Genomic DNA, 21,732 nt, shown 5'->3' on the forward strand with positions numbered 1-21,732 from the left:
TTAGTACCTACCCATACTGTCTATTCATTAACTATTAAAGGCTGAATTTTCTGTGAAGCAAGCATTCCTGGAAACCATAGGTAATTCAGTTTTGAGACTTATTTTCCCAAAGTAATGAATTGTAGGCAAGTGCAGCTATGGCAAATTCTGTGTATAAATATTCTTAAGAATGTATAAACTTTTCTTAAGTTTTTAAATGTTTATTTTAAATTCCAAGTGTCAGTGCACTGTAGTCTTCTGTTTAAAATACTGTGTTTCTGTTGAAAATTTTGTTCAAGTATTACAATCCTCAGATTATTTATTTCTTTGCTTTAATTAAAACAATCATGTTTGCTAACCTGTTTAAAACACTTTGATATCTTAATTAATCCTCACAACAAACCTATGAGGTAGAAATACTGTTAGAGATCTGTGTTTTACAGATGAGGAAACAGGAACAGGTAGACTAAATCACCAGATTTAGTGGCCAGAGAGTAACCTTTGGATTGGGTCTGAGTAGTCTGTCTCCAAAGCTCAGCATCGCAACCACTATACTGTATCCCCTCCCAGAGCTAACATTTATTTAGCATGAGTTATATGCTAGGCACTATACTAAAATTTCATGTGAATTATGTCAATCTTATTAACAGCCCTAAGAGATAGATAGAAGTATTCTGTGTTTTAAGGCAAGAAAACTGAGACTTAGGAGAGGTTCAGTGACCTTCCTGTGATCTCAAAGCTCATAAGTGGGGAGCCAAGGAATTGAACCCTAGTATGTACCATGACATAGACTATGTCTGGTTTTTAAAATAGCTTTATTTTTTTTATGTGCATGTATTTTTGACAGAGACAGAGCATGAGCTCTGGAGGGGCAGAGAGAGAGGGAGACACAGAATCTGAAACAGGCTCCAGGTTCTGAGCTGTCAGCACAGAGCCCAATGCAGGGCTCAAACTCATCCTGAGATCATGACCTGAGCCGAAGTCGGACGGACGCTCAACCAACTGAGCCACCCAGGCACCCTTAAGATAGCTTTATTGAGATATAATTCATATACCATACAATTCACTCATTTAAAGTGTACAATTCAGTGACTTGGTATATTACACATTACTAATCTTTTAAACTGATAAAATACGCCATTTCGACTAAGTGCACAACAATTCAGTGGCATTAATTACATTCATAATTTCATGTAACCATCACCACTGTCTATTTCCAAAACTTTTTCATAACCCAGTGTGTCTGTAATCATTAATAACTCACTATTCTTCCCTATTCCTCATCCCCCGGTAAACTCTATCTACTTTCTGTCTCTGTGACCTTGCCTATTCTAGAAAACTCCTATGAATGTAATCATACAATATTTCCTTTTGTGTCTGGTTTAGTGCACTTAGCATGTTTTCACAGTTCATCCATGTTGTAACATGAATTAGAACTTTATTCCTTTTTATAATAGAATAATTTTTCATTATTTATATATATATTTCATTTATCCATTCATCTGTTAGTCGACAGCTGAGTTGTTTCCACCTTTTGGGCTCTTGTGAATAATGCTGCAGTGAACACTGGCATAAAAATAACTGTTTTGAGTTCCTGTTTTCAATTCCTTTGGTTATATACCTAGGAGTGAAATTGCTGTGTCATATTGTAATTCTTTATTTAGCTTCTTGAGGAACCACCACACTTTTACAAAACAACTGCAGCATTTTACTTTCCCAACAGCAATGTACAAGGGTTTAAAATTCTTCACATCCTCACCAACATTATCCATGTCTTTGATTTATAATCATTCCAGTAGGTGTAAAGGGGTTTTGGTTTGCATTTCCCTAATGCATTTTTTTTTTTAATTGAAGTCTAGTTGATACACAGTGCTACTTTAGGTTCAGGCGTACAGCATAGTGATTAAACCAGTCTATACATCATGGTATCCTCATCACAAGTGTAGCTATCACCTGTCACTGTACACTATTACTATGCCATTGACTATATTCTGTGTTGTACCTTTTATCCCCGTGACTTACTCATTCCATAACTTGAAGCATGTATCTCTACTCCCTTTCACTGATTTTGCCCATCTCCCCACTTCTCTCCCCTCTGGCAGCCATCATTTAGATGGGTCTGTTTCTGCTCTTTATTCATTTGTTTTGTTTTTTAAATTCCACATGTAAGTGAAATCATACAGTATTTGACTTGTTTCGTTTAGTATAATACACTCTAGGTCCATTTATGTTGTTGCACATGGCAAGATTTCATACTTTTTATTGCTGAGTAATACTCCATTACACACACACCCCACATCTTACATCTTATTTATCCATTCATCTATCAATGGACACTTGGGTTGTTTCTATCTTGGTTATTGTAAATAATGCTGCAATAAACATAGGGGTGCATACATCTTTTTGAATTCATGTATTTGTTTTCTTTAGCTAAATACCCAATAATGGAATTATTGAATCATATAGTTCTATTTTTAATTTTTTGAGGAATCTCCATACTGGTTCCCACAGTGATTACACCAATTTACCTTCCCACCCACACTGCACAAGGGTTCCTTTTTCTCCACACTTGTTATTTCTTGTCTTTTTGATTCTAGCCATTTTGATTGATGTAAGGTGATGATCTTATTATGGTTTTGATATGCATTTCCCTGACGACTCTTGTGCATATTCTTAATAGCTAATCTGAACATTTTGAATAGGGGAAGATGATAATGCAAGATAAATTAGAGAAAGAAAGAAATGATGCTAAGAATGCTGTTGAAGAATATGTATATGATTTTAGAGACAAGCTGGGCACAGTCTATGAAAAATTCATCACTCAAGAAGTAAGTCTAAATTACATAATTTTTTATTAGAACTATTTGTTTGACAGTGTTAATATGAATTATGTAAACAAACATACCAAATGTGTTACTGTTGTCAATCCTCTTGAGCCACATTTAGGAATGATTCTTAGTTATGTCTCCTAATTGCAGAAGTATGGTGAAAAACATGTTAATGAATAAAAAGCCAGAGAAATCTGAAATTTAATCTTTTATACTTGAGAAATAGTCTGTCCTTCTTTGATAACTTCTAAGGAGAGCATTTTCAGTCAGTGTCTCTTCAATGTATAACTAGGACTTGAATAAACTGTCTACAATATTGGAAGATACAGAAAATTGGCTTTATGAAGAAGGAGAGGACCAACCTAAACAAATTTATGTGGATAAGCTTCAAGAACTAAAGGTAAATTTTTTAAAGTCCGTGTTAATTTTGAATAGAACATTGTTTTCCTAAAAATTGTGATGTAAAAGCACATCGTCTATTTTTAATAAATACATTAGAAAATACTAAGGTATGTGTAAGAAGAAATGTTCTCTAATCTTAAAAGCAATTTTAGAGGTCAGTAATGCTATATAACTGAAATTAAATAATGTAGAATCATATTTATTCAGACACTCAGATATAAATACGTAGCAGATGGCTGGAATGTGACCACTTTTACATTAGGCATTTTTTTCTGAAATGTTATTAAGAAGTGATTTGTGAACCTGATCCCTTCTTATCCATTGGAGGATACACCCTTTCTCTGCTTCTCCCCCCTTCACTGTGCCGTGATTTTGAGGAGTATACGCTGCCCTTTTGTATTTTCACATTGCAACTGATGTGGACACCTGGCCAGTGAAGAAATTCCAGTTTCTTTCACAAAGAAATATGGAGATGTGGCAACCAGGTCTCCTTTTTCTAGGTCAATGGTATGATTTTAAGAAACTATCACTATTACTCCTTTCTTTCTGCTTGCCTACCCTACCCTGAAAAAAATACTTTTAAATTCAGATTACAAGGATTACAGGAACTTGTCTTTTCTTCTTAGTGTGCATCATAGCAGTACTTTAATGTTCACGTGAATTGCCATGGGCTTTTATTGAAGTGCAGACTATGATTTGGTATATATGAGGTGGTGGGCCCATGATACTGCATTGCTAACAAGCTTCTAAGAGGTTCTGATGCTGCTGGTCCCTGAGCCATTCTGAGTAGCAAGGGAAATACATAGATGATATTGATAGGGTTCCTAGGATATGGGAAAAGGCAGCCCTTTAGGATTGGGTGAGCAGAGTATAAGAGAAGTTACTTAAAAGCAAAAGCAAGTATCTTGCAAAAGTTATAACTGTCTTCATGCCAGTAAACTACTTTCAAACAGAATAATTAGCAACCAGGAAAGCTGATCTATAGCAAAACTAGGCTTTATCACATTTTAGCTTGGTGGTGGTGTTACTCCCCATCTCCCTAAAAGAATGTATGTATTTTGGGTAGTAGGAACAGCCAGGCAGCTGAAGTCAGTAGAAACAACTAAAAAGCCCAGCAGCTCTCAAAAAGGATTATTTCACCCCAAATATATAAGTAACCATAGAAATGAATGTTGTACAAGTTTTCACAGGCCTTAGTATTTGGGGGGGGGGGTGGCTTTTAAGTTGGCAGTACTTGGTCCTTTTTCAGAAACATTTACAGTAAAATGTATGATGTAAATATACGAAATGCAATATGTTGTCCTGGAACAGAAAATTATGAAATCCACTTAAAGTCTGGAGTTCAGTTAATGGTAATGTACCAGTGTTGGTCTCTTAGTTTTGACAACTGTATATACTGTGGTAATACAAGATATGTAAGAAGTTAACATTAGAGGAAAGCAGTGAGAAGTACTTGATGCTCTATTATTTCCTTTGTAACTTCTCTGAAAATCTAAAATTATTCTAAAATAAGCTGATTTTTTTTTAAGTACATAAACTATCTACAAGAAAATAGGTATTCATTCTTCTAATGCATCCCTTTCCTCAAAATTCCGGAGGCTGTTTTAACATTCCAGGCACTTGGGGCAAGGGGCCAAAGGTTTGTTTTTTGGTTTTGTTTTTTTAAGTGCTATACTTCCAGATCCAGGATTTCCATCTAATTAACAAACATAAATAATATTCAAAAGATAATATTGAATATCTGGAAATACTAGTAATCATGTTGCTTACAGAGTTATAATAGAAGTATTTGCGACCTGTGTCACATAAATTCTGCATGCGATAATGCCTTTATGGCTAATAGGTTTGGAAATTTTCAACACAACTTTGAAGGAATTAAAAGTGTTGCCTTTGGATTTGACAGGAATGAAGAAGTGGTAATCTTAATAAATGAAAGACATAAATCATTAGGCATCCCTGTAGGATTGCATAAGGAAATAATCACTGGAATTTATTTTCATGTAAGGGAAATAGAGAAGCCGTGTTTTGATCTGGCCAGCTTTCTTTCCTATTCATCATCATGTAAGGGTCCAATAAAACTTGTCTTCTGTTAAAAGTCATTTTCGGTTAATAACTTTTTCTTTCAAAAATTTTTCTTAATAGAAATATGGCCAGCCTATTCAGATGAGGTACATGGAACATGAAGAGAGACCAAAAGCTTTAAACGACTTGGGAAAAAAGATTCAACTTGTCATGAAAGTGATAGAAGCATACAGAAACAAGGTATTAAAGTCACAGGGCAAGCTGCTGCTGATGGCATGTGTTTTATAGTACATGGTAGGATGGGGCAATAAGTTCTCAGCCACAAAGCTGTAGCAGTCGTTACTGCCAAATTCCGGAGACCTTGTACTCTAAACTTACTATTTTTTTTAACATTTGTTTATTTTGAGAGAGAGAGAGTGGGGAGAGAGGGAGAGGAAATCCCAAGCAGGCTCTACTCTGTCAGTGCAGAGCCCTATGTGGGTCTCAATCCCATGAACCATGAGATCATGACCTGAGCCGAAACCAAGAGTCAGATGCTCAACCAACTGAGCTACCCAGGCACCCCTATCTTTTTATTGGAAAATTACTGTAAAGGGTACTAATATATTTAAAATACAGTGTAGTTATGCTGCTTTAATCTCTTTAAATTACCTAAAACCCACACTTCAATCCAGTGACTAAATCTATCATTTTCTTCTTAGAGATTTCATTATTGATACAATGAAAGAGAATTTTTCTTGGAACTTTTTTTATTATAGGCCTCTTGGAGACTGGACAGTGCTAGACTTTATTTTGTTCTTTTGCTTTTGGTTGCTCTCTGTCTTCCAGTCTATGAGACATTTGTGATCTCCTGTACCCTTTATTCTTTTAGATGCACACCCAAATCTATATACCCTTAACCTGCCGACTGTTTTTAAGCTTCAAATATTTAGTTACATCCAAAAGGAAATATTTATATAATAGTAAGATATGACAAAATTAGGCTTACCATTTTTTCCTCTAAACTCGAGGTTAGCAGGCTTTTTTTAAAATGAACAAATAGGGGCGCCTGGGTGGCGCAGTCGGTTAAGCGTCCGACTTCAGCCAGGTCACAATCTCGCGGTCCGTGAGTTCGAGCCCCGCGTCAGGCTCTGGGCTGATGGCTCGGAGCCTGGAGCCTGTTTCCGATTCTGTGTCTCCCTCTCTCTCTGCCCCTCCCCAGTTCATGCTCTGTCTCTCTCTGTCCCAAAAATAAATAAAAAAAACGTTGAAAAAAAAAAAATTAAAAAAAAAAATAAAATGAACAAATAGTGAATATATTAGGTTTTACAGGCTAACTGTTCAGATCTGCCATTGAAGTGCAAAAGCATCCATATACAGTACATAAATGAATGGGTATGGCTGTGTTTCAAAATAACTTTATTTAAAAACGCAGGGGAAAAAAAACGGCAAGTAACAGGTTAGATTTGGCCTGCAGGACAAGTTTGCTTGCCCTTACTTTGAATAAATATTCACTATAATTTCCCCAGTTTTTATCATGGGAGTTAAAACTGCATCAGTAAGCAGGAGAGGGTAGCACCAGATTCAGGCAGGTTATCTTAATAACTTATGTTTACCAAACAGTGAATTTTAAACACTTTTCATGGATTATCTCTTTAATCTCACAAGGATATATCATAAGAAAACTGCAGTGCTTAAGCAATTTGTCAAGGATTACACTGGTAGTAAATGATGCAGTTAGGATTAAAACTTGAACAGTCTGAAGTTAACATACAAACTCCTATCACCTATGCTACTTTGTACTACACAATGTGTAAAAAGAGGTTGCTTGCTTTACAAAATAGATTTGTAAATTTTGTAACATAAGATTACAATCCAGCCAACCAGAAAGAAGAATCCAGGCACTGATTGCGAATGTGTCCACCGCTGTCAGTGTCCAAAATGTCCATACACGTACAAAGAATAGAAGGATAATGGAAAGGTAGGACGGAAGCAGACAAATAAAAACACCAAGAATATTTCAAATATGGCATTGGACATCCACATAACAATACATGGCCCCATGTTCCCCAGGCTTTAGCAGTCTTGACTATGCAGGTTTAAGATACCAAAGCAAGACGAGACTTCACCTACATTCAGGGATTTTGAATTTTTCTTATGTGCTGTCTTCAGTTCAAGATGCTGGAACTACAAGCATCAAACAAAACATTGAACCTGTTTCTAATATGCTTTGGTAGGGAAAGGTAAACAGTAAATAAGTTACTTCAAAGGAGTCAGATACGGGGGCACCTGGGTGGCTCAGTCAGTTAAATGTCCGACTTCAGCTCAGGTTATGATCTTGCAGTCTGTGAGTTCGAGCCTGCATCGGGCTCAGTGCTAACAGCTGATAGCTGACAGCCTGGAGTGTACTTTAAATTCTGTGTGTGTGTCTCTCTGTTTCTCTCCGCTCACACTCTCTCTCTCTCAAAAATGAATAAAAAAATTTTTTTAAGTAGATAGGGATAAAGGACTATTGAAAAAATAAGGAACCACCAAAGGTGGAGGAGATTTGTGAGAAGGGCAGACTAATAAGATGATATACTGTTAGGAGAGAACTGAAGGGAGGGCTCAAGGTGTAAGATAACTGTAAGGGAAAAGTTGTAGAAAAAGGGAGAGCAAGTTACAAAACCTCAAGGGGAAAATGTGTTGAAGGAACAGCAAAGAGGCCAGTGTGGCTTAAAACAATGGGAATGGGATTAGAACCTAGTGCCTAGTAGGCTATCATAAAAGTTTGGCTTTGAGATATGAAACCATTGATTGGAGGGTTTTTTTTTTTTTTTTTAATGTTTATTCATTTTTGAAAGAGAAAGCATGAAGAAGGGAGGGGCAAAGAGAAAAGGGTACAGAGGATCCAAAGCGGGCTCTGTGCTGACAGCAGAGAGCCTGATGCAGACCCTCAAATTCATGAACCATCAGATCATGACCTGAGCCAAATTTGAACACTCAACCAATTAAGCCACCCAGGTGCCCCCCATTGGAGGTTTTTGAACATACAAGTAACAGGATATGATTCATTTTTTAAAGGATGTGGAAACAGACTCATTTAGACATTATTAGAATAACACAAGGAATGATAGAGGCTTGAATCTTGCATATTGAAGGGGGAAAGTAGTAGTCAGATGTTTGCACATTGTAAGATTTGGTGATAGATTTTATGTAAATGTGACAGAGGAGTCAAAAATGACTCCAAGGATATGGCCTGGAAGGATGAAGTTGCCATTTACTGAGATGGGGAAAACTGGGAGGAGTAGGTGGGGGTGTAATCAGGTTTTGAAACATAGGTGGTCATTTCATTCTTTATAAATGGAAATTCAGGTTGGAAGTTGGATATAGAGTTGGGAATTCAGGGAAGAGGCTCAGGCTAGATATCTTTTTAAAACATGCATGTGAAGGGATGAATGGGAAGGAATATAAGATGTGATCCATGAAATAGAAGGGAATTCAGAAAAATGTGGGGACCCAGAAATTGGGTCTTCTACAAGCAGAAGAAGAATACGTGATGAAGCTTTATAGTTGTAAAACACAACATCCCCATTCTCCCAGTTCTTTGGCTTTGGAGTACTCTTTCATTCCCTTTCTCTTTATTTTCCATGTCCCATCTATAATCCATCAGGAGATCCTCTTTCTGTTGCATTGCCATTTCTTTCTCATGATTACCATCCTAAACCCTGACTTCTTAGATTACTTTCTGTATGTGGTAGCTGTAGTTGTGTTTTTCAGACAAAATTTTATTTTGTACTTCTCTTTATCAAGAACTGTTGTTCTGTTATATACTGAGAATTTTCTGTCTAGCTTGCACTATGCCTTTATTCCCCTACTTCTCTTTATTCCCTAACAACTGAATTCCATGCAGCTTCTTTCTTAAGTACTTTTCCCTTGAATATTCTGCACTAGTCATTTTTTTAAAAAACCTGACTTCTTCAGAAAGACTTTCCTTTTAAAAACCCACATTGATATTTTTCTTTCTCCCAGTCTCTTCAGTTTTGTGTAATTTGTATCTGGCTTCTTCACATGGGTATGTGGGAGGTATACGTTCAATAAGAGTCTAAATCTTTTAAACGGAAATTATTGTTGCTTATGGAAATATTTTCTATTAAGTAAAAGCCTTTTTTTAATAGGATGAAAGATATGATCATTTAGATCCAGCTGAAGTGGAAAAAGTTGAAAAATATATCAGTGAAGCCATGAATTGGCTGAATAGTAAGATGAATGCACAGAACAAACTAAGTCTCACTCAAGATCCTGTGGTGAAAGTCTCCGAAATAGTTGCAAAGTCAAAGGTAAGTAACTATGAAACTTTCTTTTTAATGGGTTCAAGCCATTAAACATTTTTTTTTCTTATTTTAGAGAGCACACACAAGCAGGGGAGAGGGGCAGAAGGAGAGAGAGAGAGAAACAATCTTAAGCGGGTTCCACACTTAGCACAGAGCCCAGTGTGGGCCTTGATCCCACATCCCTGGGATGATGACCTGAGCCAAAATCAAGAGTCAGATGCTCAACCGACTGAGCCACTCAGGCACCCCAAGCCATTAAACGCTTTTATTGGGAGCCATACTTTAAGCAATAATCAGCTTGCAAAAGAACTTAGAAAAACAAATTTAAGGCTAAATTTTAATTTTGCAAAAAAAAAAAAAAAAAATTTCTAGGTGGGACATCTCTGTTCCTTGATTTAGTCACATGAGGCTGTGTTTTTAAATTTTAAGTTTACTACACAGTGAAATAAAGCAATGTGACAACTTCTTACTGTTACATATGTCAGACTTTTCTAGACTGGATGAGACTTCTAAATCTCCATTATAAAACTTTGCAGTGTAGGTTTTTGACATCATTTGAAATCTCTAAAATTCTATGGTAAAATCTTATTTCTGAGATAAACTTTCCAGCCTAAAAAACATTACTAGTGAAAATATCAAAGATTATCATAGAAAACACCGTGAAAAATATTGAGATGAACTTTACAATAAAACTAGCATTTAAGTAGAAAAATGATTAAAGACGTCAGAGAAGCAATTGACAAAAGAAAACATACATAACTCATCCTACTAACTCTCCTTTACCCATCTTTTCTTTTCACTGGTCATGGTTGTGTGTTTACATTCATAATCTTTGTCACAAGTTGTCAAGGGTGTGAAGAAACGGATGTTTTCCCTGAGCAGCTTGGTTGAATTTGTTTCATTCTTTTTGTATCAGTATATGTGTAGAAATTTAAAGGAAGTATACGTACCTTTAACCCAGAAATCATAATTCTGGGAATTCATCCTAAATTGATCATTACACAAGTATAGGAAGATAACCTTCCTGGTAAATTAGCAAAAAGTTGAAAGACACAAATACCTGTAAGAAACTAGATAAATGGAAGCATCTGTACAACACTTTGCAACCATTACATGATTTTAGATATGAAGATGAGTACAACGTATATCTTTTAGATATAAAGATTTAGATATAAAGATTTTATATTTAGATATAAAGATGAGTACAACATACTGAGTGAAAAGTTACCTCGCTATATAAATTAGCACGTTCATAGATTTGTAGGTTTGTATATATGTGTGTGCGTGGACATGTATCTAGAAGGATGCTCCCCAAAATGTTAATGTTACTCTGTAGAAGATGAAATTCTGGCTGATTTTTTTTTAAAGAAAATGATTTTTTTTTTATTCAAATCAAAGTGTTTTCCTTTTGAGAAAGTTTTGCAACAAAGTTATAATAATTTACTCCTAATCAGATGAAATATAGAGTGTGATAAGAGCAGTTTGCCACTACAACACTCCCCCAGTGGGGTGCCTGGATGGCTCCGTCAGTTAAGCGTCCAACTTCAGCTCATGTCATGATCTCACAGTTTGTGAGTTTGGGCCCCACGTTGGGCTCTGTGCTGACAGCTCAGAGCCTGGAGCCTGCTTCGGATTCTGTATCTCCCCCTCTCTCTGCTCCTCCCATGCTCATGCTCTGTCTCTCAATAATAAATAAACGTTTACAAAACAAAACATTCCCCCAAGATGTTAGTCCCTGTCTTTCCTTCCCTCTCCCAATCCCTGTGACACTGGTCTTGAAAGATTTTAATGGTCTTTTATTTCTGTGTTAAAAAGAAATAAGGGCAGAGAAAATACATTGTATTTATTTTAAATTATTAAGTTGCATTTACATTCATGACTTATTTTCCTTCAACATAGTTCTATAATTCCACTTATTAAAGCTGTTTTTGTGTAAATATCAGTTTATGAAATAGGTGTTATTTGACAGAATTCTCATAACAGAGCATCAGGCGTAATTTAAAGGAATAAATTAAAAATTATTTCTTCCTAAGTAAACTATATTTAAATTATGAAGAACCAGTTTTTAGGGAGATTATATACAAAGAGTATTATTATTAAAGATTGAAGAGTTCTCTGTCAGCACTAACAAGCACTAACCCAGAAGTAAATGCTTCATTGAAGTATTTGAAGAAACTTGGTTATCTGAGCTAACATAAATTCAGGAATGTCACATTAATGTGGAATTTAGAACGTTAATAGTAACTTACTCTGTAGTAATTTTAATATAATCACTTCTCTTCATGTCTTTAGGAACTGGATAATTTTTGTAACCCCATCATTTACAAGCCCAAACCAAAAGTAGAGGTTGCTGAAGACAAAACAAAAGCTAACAGTGAACACAATGGACCAACGGATGGACAGAGTGGGACTGAAACTAAACCAGATATGACAAAAGACAGCTCCCAGCATCCTAAATCTTCTGGAGAGATGGAAGTGGACTAAGTCTTAATTTTACCTTCACATAATTCAGACAGTGCAAGCAATCATCAAGGTCCATTCTTCCTTTTACATGTGGTACACACAACATACGTTCAGTTCTTAACCACATTTTGTCATTTGTTTTTTGGAGTAGTTTTGAAAAGTGTTTTATATTGAGTGCACTTCTGTTCATTTCCATTGCTGCTTATGTGAAGCTTTAGCTGAGAATAGATTTATAAGTCAGTTTAAGCTTTCCTAATACATGTTATATCAAATATGCGAGACTGATCTATAGTTGGCAACAATCTACCTTATTTAAAGCTTCTACTTGGATAAACCTCAGCTCCTGTATTTAGGAGAGGATACTGTTTTGCACTATTGCAGAAGCATAGGTTTAATTGCATCATCATTTTGAAAAACATTGAAATTGATGTGGTTTAAAGCCACTGAGGCACTGACATTTTTCTAGTTATTGTAGTTATAATTTAAATATTAAAACAGATAATCTTATTGGTGTGCCATGAGAACTCCAAAGTGCTGTCATCACATAAATGAACTAAATCACATGTTGAAAGGGAAAACATACAATTTTTATGTTAAGGTGACACCAGCAGTTTGCATCTTTTATTAGTAATGTGGATTGATGTTTCCTCAGAGTAATTCAGTGTCATTTTCACTTGAAACTTCTGATCTATTTGTCCTGAAGACCAGCTGCTGCTAACGTAATACTAGCCTAAAGATGAGGCATTTTTGATGAAAATACCTTCATGTTAAGGGGCAAATGCTATTGACCGACTCAGATGTTCATGTGTGATGTTGATAGCCTTGTTTCAGTTTTAATAGTTGTTTTGTTTTTCTTAATTGACTTTGTTAATATCTGAACACAGGGTTGGGAGAAATGGCACAATGTACTGCATTATATACATTTATCACTGATTTACATAATGTTAAGAAATAGATAAACACTCAAATAAGCGGTAATACTTGAAAAGAAGTACTTATACCGTAAGTCTTAGGAAATAATGCTTGTAATAAACTTAACTATGTTACACATATCAACAGGCATAGAATGTTACATAAGTGTAATATGATATGATGTGATTAAATTATAGTTCCTGCTGTTACATTACCTGTTCAGATCTTGGCTCCAGTTTTGGTGCTTCTTATATATATTATATGGGACAAGGGACTGTGAAATTATGATATTTTAAGACTTAATCCGTGCTTCATCACCAGACTTGTTCACGTTGTTCAGTTCTGTCCAGAGGCTTGAAACCATTTAAGTATGGGAGCAGTCTGAAATGACTTTTCAGACCTACGAGAGGCATAGACCATGCATGGCACTTGTGTTTCATGCCAATCAACTAGATTAATAACCTAAGTTAAAATTTTGAAAGGCTCACTTTTTCCCAAAGCTAAAACCTTTATATTAAGATGAATTAATAATGACTTTCTTACATAGTAAAAATTGAGAGTTTAATATCTTTAGGGATAGTCATTATTTCTCACAAATAGTTCTCTTAAGAGAGATTTTGTTTCTACAATGTAGTCTGCACTGAAAGGGGAGCATATGGAGCAGTGCATTTTGCAGGGATTTTTATTCATCCTTTTTGAGGGAGATGTCCCTTTTTTGCATTAAAAAAATCATATAGACCCAATATATTTTTAATGTCTTCTAGTCTTTAAACTTCTCCTTGTCTTAATACTCTTAAAGTGAACTAATTATATCCACTAGTAATTACTTTCTTTTTAAAGCATCAGTTGGTTTTCATTTATAGGTTGAATATATAGGTTCATTTCAGGAAGAGAGCATCAAGGTTATGAAGGAGTATTTCAACAGCACACATTAGGGAGTTCGTAGCTCTTTCTTGAGTTAACAAGAAAATCTCCACCCACTTCGTTAGGAGCTATATAACTCCAAAACTTGTGAACAAATGTGTAAATAACCCTTTCTGCATCTGAACTAATATATCTGACATCTTCCCTTCCTTCTTAAATCAGTTTATGGAGTTCTGTGTTTTAGATCTATAACATTCTAATTCTTACATTTATATAACACTTCACTTGATAAGTTAAATACATCCAAAGATAAGATGTATGCTTTCCTACTCATCCAACTTAAATGATATTTTCAAAAGCTGTTTAACCTTATGATGTAGTTGTTTACTGAATATAAAGAAAAATATGTTCTCCTTAACAGTTTGGGGTAGAAGGTATGGCTCAGTTTAATCTGCATGGAAATATATGCAGTACTAGACAAAAAATTTTTTTTTCAAAATAAAAAGCCACTATTTTAGAAGTTATTTTAGAAAAGACATAGAAAATTAGAATGTTTTCCTATAATCAAATATGAACTAAGTATGTAGAAAATAGGATGATTAAAATACACTTTTACTCTATGAAAAAGTATAAATCACTTGGTTTCCAAATCCACCTCCTGATAGCCAATCATACTGTGATTATAAAAACAAAGATTGCTTAAATAACAAAGTTATTTAACACAAAGTTTGTGATGCTTTAATTCCTTTAGCAGTATACAGAATTCTTAAGTTTAAAACAACTAGAAACAGTACACCAAAGAATTGGGCTTTTGGAATAAACAGATAATAATCTCAGTTTGAAAGAGTGTAACTAATTAGATTTTTCTTAAGAAGAAATAAAGATTTCTTAGAGTTTCTTGGCCAATTTTCAGTATATTTATGATTACTTCCTAGATAGCTATATTAATGAGCTTGGGGCTCAATTTTTATATAATAAGTATGAAAACATTTTATCCAAATTAGGACATCTTGAACTGTTTTGAAAAATTATCAATACTTAAAGACAATGAGCATTCAAATACAGTGATCAAATTAGCTGACTTCAGTTTGAGCCAAAATAGACAGAACCATTCCTCTGTATTCATGAATTTGAGTTGTAATAAGCCTATAAAACATTCTCATTAGGATTTTGTTTTGTTTTTAACAGGTGATATTTGGTAGTTAACAGTTGAAACCTTGGCATTGATCTTAAATATCATAGAAGTGATTCTTAAATGACAAGACAAATATAACTTCACCTTTCTCACCTTTTAGAATTTTACAACCAGAAAACTTCAATTCTAAATTAAATGTTATTTTGTGATTAGACTTAGGAAGTTTTAAGTAGAATTTGGCCTGTGATATCTGATTCTATAAAATTAATGATAAGCATTACTGATTGTATCAATATTTAAAATCTGATGGCACTGATTAAAGTTAGCCACTGATGACTTCAAATGTCATTGGTAGTGTGCTTAAAGTGTGATTCTAATATTATGCTCTTACTCTACAATCTTTCATAACTACCATTTAGCAAACTAATCTTTTAAAGCCATCAATTTCAGAAGACAGAATTTTGATGATCAAAAAAGAAAAGCAGGTGTGAAATTTCCTTTTTTGTTAAAGTCTTACCATTTTAAAAGTTCCCAGGGAGCACATAATCTTTTCTTTCAATAAAAAAGTAACAGAAATTAATGCAAAGACCAAAACTCTTAACCAAAACAAAAAACTTCAGCTATTTTGCTTCCTCATCTAATTTTAAATGTACTAATAAAATTTATGTTCTTCCATATACTCCTGTGTTTCCTAAAAAAACCAGCTTTGGGTTTATACTACAGCCAGATGTCTAAGTTTTTTTCTTGCTGAATTCAAGGGTTTTGCTTCACACTTTAAATAAAAAGGCACCTGGAATTCTTAGAACATTAAACTGAAGCTGCTTAGAAGAAGAAAACCTCTGTGGCACAGTGGTACCTGTTAGGTGGTAATGGCTCTTTCATCTTCCAGATCCCTAAGGCTACCTCTAGCATATTGTTAGAGTAAGTATTAAAAGAAAAAGCACGTCTATTAAAACACATTATTAAAGGACTCGGAACTTTCAAATCAAAAAAGCCAATTAAATGATGAGCATTTTATTCAGTCTGTCAAGCAGGTCAAAATCCATAACCATAACAAAAATTAATAGTATAATCTTTGCTTTGGAATCTTTTACTGTCCTAAGTTATAGGATGATTATTAAGGAAGTATATAGATACCTAAAAATGACCCATCCTGTACAGAGATAAGGGAAATTCAGTATGTTTTATTTTTATAGTGTATAAACTATAAATGGAAATGATCTTTCTGGTGCATCTTGATCCATTTATTCTCTCATCCAATTCTAGGCTCTTGTATAATCCTATTTTTCTCCAGCACATTTTGGTTTTTTTATTTTAGATGATTTTTTAGGTCTTTCATTTTGTGGATTTTTAAAAATAGTTTCACAGCTATCCTATCCCTCTGATAGCTAATTTTATTGCCTTTGTTGCCTTCTAAACACCAAATCTTATTACTGTGAAGAATTTTTTGACTCTTATAAATTCATACCTGAAAAGCCATGTTGTAAGTTTCCTCATATAGTATCTCTAAAATTTAATAATGGCTTCTAGAGTTTTTGTATTTTGGCCTTAGAATACTTTTAAGTAGTTCTGGACCAAAAGAGGTCAGTTTTGTGAATTATCATATATGAAGAAACCCAACATTCCTTATTTTTAATACAGATACCAGTGTGACAAAATAAGGGTCAGAAATTCAAAATTGTTAAAGGGTTAGCCACCTTCCATTGTTTGTTCTTTCTGATTTACATACATGTGCTGTGCATCTTCCTGTTTTGTTTTGTTTTTAGAATTTCCTAAATTTTGTGCTTCTAAGACCTTGAGTCAAAATGCTCTTGAAATCCTATGGACCCATCCAGAATAAGGTGTTAAAATGTCATTAGAAGGTAGGGAAATCTAGGAAATGCTTTAAAGTGTTGTATTATTTTCCCTGAAATAAAATTTTATGGCTTAATGTCTTGGAAGCAGACTCACATTAAAAGTGGTTACCTTTTATACTTGGTAAGATGAAGCCATTGTTTAATTCTACAGTATATAAAGCAGTTTTTTAATGAAATTATCAAATTGTTTTAGTTCTAATATGGCATCCAAGTCATTTTTTCTTTTCTTCAACCATTATTAAAATAATTTCTATTGTGACTCTGACTCTAGTCATTAGTGTAAAAGAATTTCTGGTGGTTTAGTTCCTATTAGCTAATAATTTTGTTTTTAAGAAAACTACATTTCGTAATTTCCAAGTTTGTTTTCAATACAAAGAGTAACCAGTGCAATGCAGAAAATCATAACCAAGTGTGATGTGTCTATAAAAATAATCAACTGATTTTTGCATGTAATAGACCCTCAGCTTCAACAAGCTGACATGAAAATGGTTTGTGATGTTACACTGGTAACATTCTAGGAATATAAATTTGGCATACAATTTTGGCTTACAAGCATCCATAATAATGTTACATATGGCAGGATCAAAGTATATAAAATACTTTCTGTGTATGTAAATTGGCATCTTCATACTAGTGAACAAATAGCAATTGATAATAAATGCAATTCATTTTTGGATGACAGTGCACCTTGTCAAGTCATGTAATTATAATAAGTCTATACCTACTTGTTCCTTGAACTATGTGTTTTGCACACCTGAGGTTTAATTGTCACATATTGAACTTAACTGACTTGATGGTGGTTTGTGGACAAGTCATCAGAGACATTTAAAAAAATTTACTTAATAAGGGAGGGTCTTTAAATGAGCAAATTTTTCAAACCTTCAGATGCTATTTATTGATTTTGTAAACAAATAGTTTGTTAATGTTGGATGTTAATGTTGTCAGAATAATTTAGCTTTATACTGGAAGAGAAAACAGGAATAAGTCAATATGATGACCTTAGAAATTTTCAGTAGGCATAGAGGAGCTCTATGCCCCAGTGAGTCTCATAAAGCTCCTCTGTTTGAGAATTGCTATTCCTGACGAAAATGTGTCAAGTCGTTTAGGGTGTTAGGGTAAGAAAATGATTGAGGGCCCCTGGTCTAGAGTATTTGGTGCTTAATCTTCTAGGGATAGAACAACTTAAAAGCATTCAAAGGCTAATGGACCCTCTGTCCAGAAAAATATTTATATTTCAAACACTTTATAAACTAAGCTTCAATGCAAATAAATACTTGTTAAGTCTAGAAGGCTTAACAATTGGCATTCATTCCTATTCATCTTATCCTGAATTTGGGAGAACTGGATAGGATTTAGGTTTGTTTTGTTTTGGGGTTTTGTTTTTTGGTTTGGGTTTTTTTGTTGTTTGTTTTTTTGGTAAAACCAAAGTCACGAGTAATTAAACAGAAAAGAGCCTTCCAGAGGTGAAGAAGGAATGTCTGTTGATTGTAAGTACCTCTCATTTTATCCTTTACAATTCTCCCTTTTTAAATGTAAAAAAAAAAATGTTCAAGATGGTTCACAGACCTGCAAATGCCAGAAGGCAGTCTGAACCAGTGTGTCCAGCAGCATTGGCAAATGACTACATTTGGTTTCCTATTTAAGTTCACTGTGGTGGTAAAGCAGTGTAAACCTGAAAGGACTGGTGTACTGGTTTTAGAGATAAAAAGGATTAGGTTAAATTAAAAGTAAATAAGTAGGAAGGCAGCAATTTGTAGTTAATAAAATGAACCCCACTGAAGGCAAAGAGAAGCAAAAAACAAATCACACAAAATAACAGAAATCCAAATGTCACTAGTTACAGTAAACTTGGCCAGTTTAAAAACTATGTGGTTTTTACACTTAATAACAACAATGTAATAGTTTAATTTGATGGAATAACAAAATGCCAATCAAATGAAACTATAAATCAAATTGACTTTAAGGTAAAAAAATAAATATTGAGATACAAGTGAGCTTCAATAATGACAAATAGAGCAATTCACCAGGAATAAAAAATTCTGAAACAATAAGAAATATATAAAGCAAGTGACAGTACAAAGAGAAATTTGGGCCCAAGGTAACAGTGATAACTGGTAGTAAGCAGCTAAGTATATAAAAGAATTTTAAAAGGCAGATCTGATAGTTTATGTAAATAAACTATCACTCAACTGTTAGGTAAAACCGAAGTATACATGGGGTGTTTATAATAATAATAATCAGTAAACCACAGCAAATCTCAATAAACACCAAAGACCATCATACAGATTTTCAAACAGTGCAATGTGACTAGAAGTAACCTATGAAGATAGCCCAAGAGAATTTCTTACACCCATATACTTGAATTGAAAAAATTAATTTTTAGAAATGTTGAGGCATGTTAAAAATTAGAATGTACTTCTAATTGGAATAATATAAACCTGTTACATATGTTTAAAATATTTTTTATATTTTATCTTAAATTGCAAATGCACCTCTTAAAGATCCCTTTTGGATCTGTTTTTCTTCCTGCAATGTACAAGAATGCACATAAGTGTTCAGCAATCTTTTAATAAATGAAAGCTGCCTATAAAGACTTGGTTACGTGCAACTGGAGTGCTATTTTAGAAATTTAAATGCTTTGATGCCTGTATTGAAAATGAAGATTAGAAACTTAGATTACCTAATCATCCTAGTAAAGAAGTAGAAAGACAATAGCAAAATAAACTTAAAGAAATTAGAACAAAATAAGAGGAGAAATTAATAGCAAATGAAATAATCAACAAAATCAAAACCTCTGTCTCCAAGTAGAAAAAAATAGACCAGCCTCTAACACAATTGAGGAAAACACATCATTAAATCAATTTTGAGTTGAAAATCTACCCATAAAAGATATACCAAGTCCAGAATGTTTTACAAATCTCCTACAAATAAGTCCCTTGAAACTTCAGAAATTAAGAAAACCCCCTAACTGCTCTTATAAAGCCAGTCTCACAGCGTACTCTCTATATATACCACACCAGAAAAGGACGATATGGGAACAAAATTACTCTTCCAAACCCACTCATGAAGATAAATGCAACAAATTACAAATTTTCTAAAATACTAGCAAACTGAATTTATAAAGGTTAAAAATATACTAACAGATTTGTTTTATCCCAAGGATGCAAGAGCAGTTTAATGTTAGGAAATATCATTCACCACATTAACAGATGAAAAAAGAAAAAAAATTTTTAACAGATGCTAAGAGTATATTTCGTTGCTCATTTATGATTTTAAAAAATAATCTTATACTACTTAGTCCAAGCCACCATCATCCTTCATCTACATTATTATAGTAATGTACTAACAGGTCTTCCTGACATTTATTTCCAATGCAACTCAAATTTATCCTTTTAAAACTTAGATCATGGGTCACTCTTCTGATTAGAACATTCCTTAGATCTCCACAGCATTCAATAAAACCCAAAGTCTTTACCATATCCTGAAAATCCCTACATGATCTGTACCATTAACTTTTACCTCATATTTTACTACTTTCCTCCTTGATCACAAAGTTCCAACCCAATGTCACCTTCTGTTTTAAGAGCAGTGTAAAACTGTTGAAAGATAAAGAGAAAATCTTAGAAGTCAGAGAACCGAAATCTTCGTCAGAAAACAAAGACCATTATACCTCTAAGGAGCAACAAGACTAGTTGACTGACTTTCCAATGGAAATGATGGAATCTAGAAGACAAAGGACTGAAATATTCACTATTGACTTAGTAAAGTGAAACAAAAATCTACCAACATAGGATTCTATACCGAGTGAAAATATCCTTCAAAATGAAGACAAATATTCTTTCATAACTAATTTTAGCAAATCTGCACCAAAAGTAATACTAATAGAGAATTCTTCAGATGGAAGAAAAATGCAAGGAAAAGCACCAGAAAACATAAATGTGTGGGTAAATCTAAATATTAAATGTACGAACAAACACTGTCTTGGGGTGCCTGGCTAGCTCAGTCAGTAAAGCATGTGACTCTTGATCTTGGGGTCATGAGTTCAAGCCCCACACTGGGCACGGAGATTACTTAAAAAAAAAAAAACAACTATCTTGACCACAATATAAGAGAGAGAACGCATGACAACAAGGAATTAGTACTCTTAAAAAACACCTAACCAAAACCAGCCTCTGAGTTTTGCAAATTTTGTCTCAGATGCTCTTCTTTCTTAGCAACACAAATGAAATGCAACTGAAATAATTTATATCAGACAGCTATTACGTGAACTCACAGGTACACACAAGTGTGTGTGTGTGTGTGTGTGTGTGTATATATATATATATACACATATCTGTTATAATTCAATGCTTTTTCTAAATGTTACTATTGTGATGCTATCTCCTATAGGTACATTTTAAAAAATCAGGTTTCTAAATTTTTAAAAAAATTTTTTTCTTATGTTTATTTTTGAGAGAGAGAGAGAGTATGAGCAGGGGCAGGAGCAGAATGAAGAGACACAGAATCTGAAGCAGGTTCCAGGCTCTGAGCTGTCAGCATAGAGCCCGACACAGGGCTCGAACCCACGAACCGTGAGCCGAAGTCAGATGCTTAACTGACTGAGCTACCCAGGCACCCCCAGGTTTATAAATTTCTAAGATTTTATAACTTCAATTTGTTGTGGCATTATATACATCCTTCTTTATGCCTGTTACTCCTTTTAACATTAAATTGCACAGGAGTCTGGTTCCAGGCCAAAACCTGATCCTTCAGGTTCAACAACACAAGGACACATTTTACCAAGCTGGCCTCACAAGGGAAAACTGCCCTCTTCACAACAGACTAGGTACATGGTTAGTGTATTACAATCTCTGGAGGGGGTTGCAATCAAGGACTCAGACTGTCATTCCAACCCTGAGTCAACAATGCTGATATGTAATTTATCATTCTAGCCCACCTGCCTCCATTCGGAGGCCTCCATACAGTGGAGACTCCACGAA

At 34.3% G+C, this 21,732-nt stretch overlaps 1 protein-coding gene and 1 long non-coding RNA gene across 4 annotated transcripts in view; one reads left to right on the forward strand and one right to left on the reverse strand.

Annotated features, from left to right (window-relative positions):
* The window catches only part of HSPA4L (heat shock protein family A (Hsp70) member 4 like), a 51,422-nt gene extending 38,310 nt beyond the window's left edge, over positions 1 to 13,112 (forward strand). For both annotated transcript variants that reach the window (XM_078445759.2, XM_078445760.2), the window contains exons 16-20: positions 2,682 to 2,807; positions 3,100 to 3,207; positions 5,352 to 5,471; positions 9,368 to 9,529; positions 11,816 to 13,112. In XM_078445759.2, the coding sequence (XP_078301885.1) occupies positions 2,682 to 2,807; positions 3,100 to 3,207; positions 5,352 to 5,471; positions 9,368 to 9,529; positions 11,816 to 12,007 (708 nt within the window). In that variant the 3' untranslated portion in view covers positions 12,008 to 13,112. The remainder of the gene's footprint in view (positions 1 to 2,681; positions 2,808 to 3,099; positions 3,208 to 5,351; positions 5,472 to 9,367; positions 9,530 to 11,815) is intronic.
* The window catches only part of LOC144616140 (uncharacterized), a 69,701-nt gene that overhangs the window by 8,973 nt on the left and 38,996 nt on the right, over positions 1 to 21,732 (reverse strand). The window lies entirely within an intron of this gene.

The sequence above is a fragment of the Panthera onca genome, chromosome B1, assembly GCF_046562875.1.
Source record: "Panthera onca isolate mPanOnc1 chromosome B1, mPanOnc1 haplotype 2, whole genome shotgun sequence".
Classification (NCBI taxonomy): domain Eukaryota; kingdom Metazoa; phylum Chordata; class Mammalia; order Carnivora; family Felidae; genus Panthera; species Panthera onca.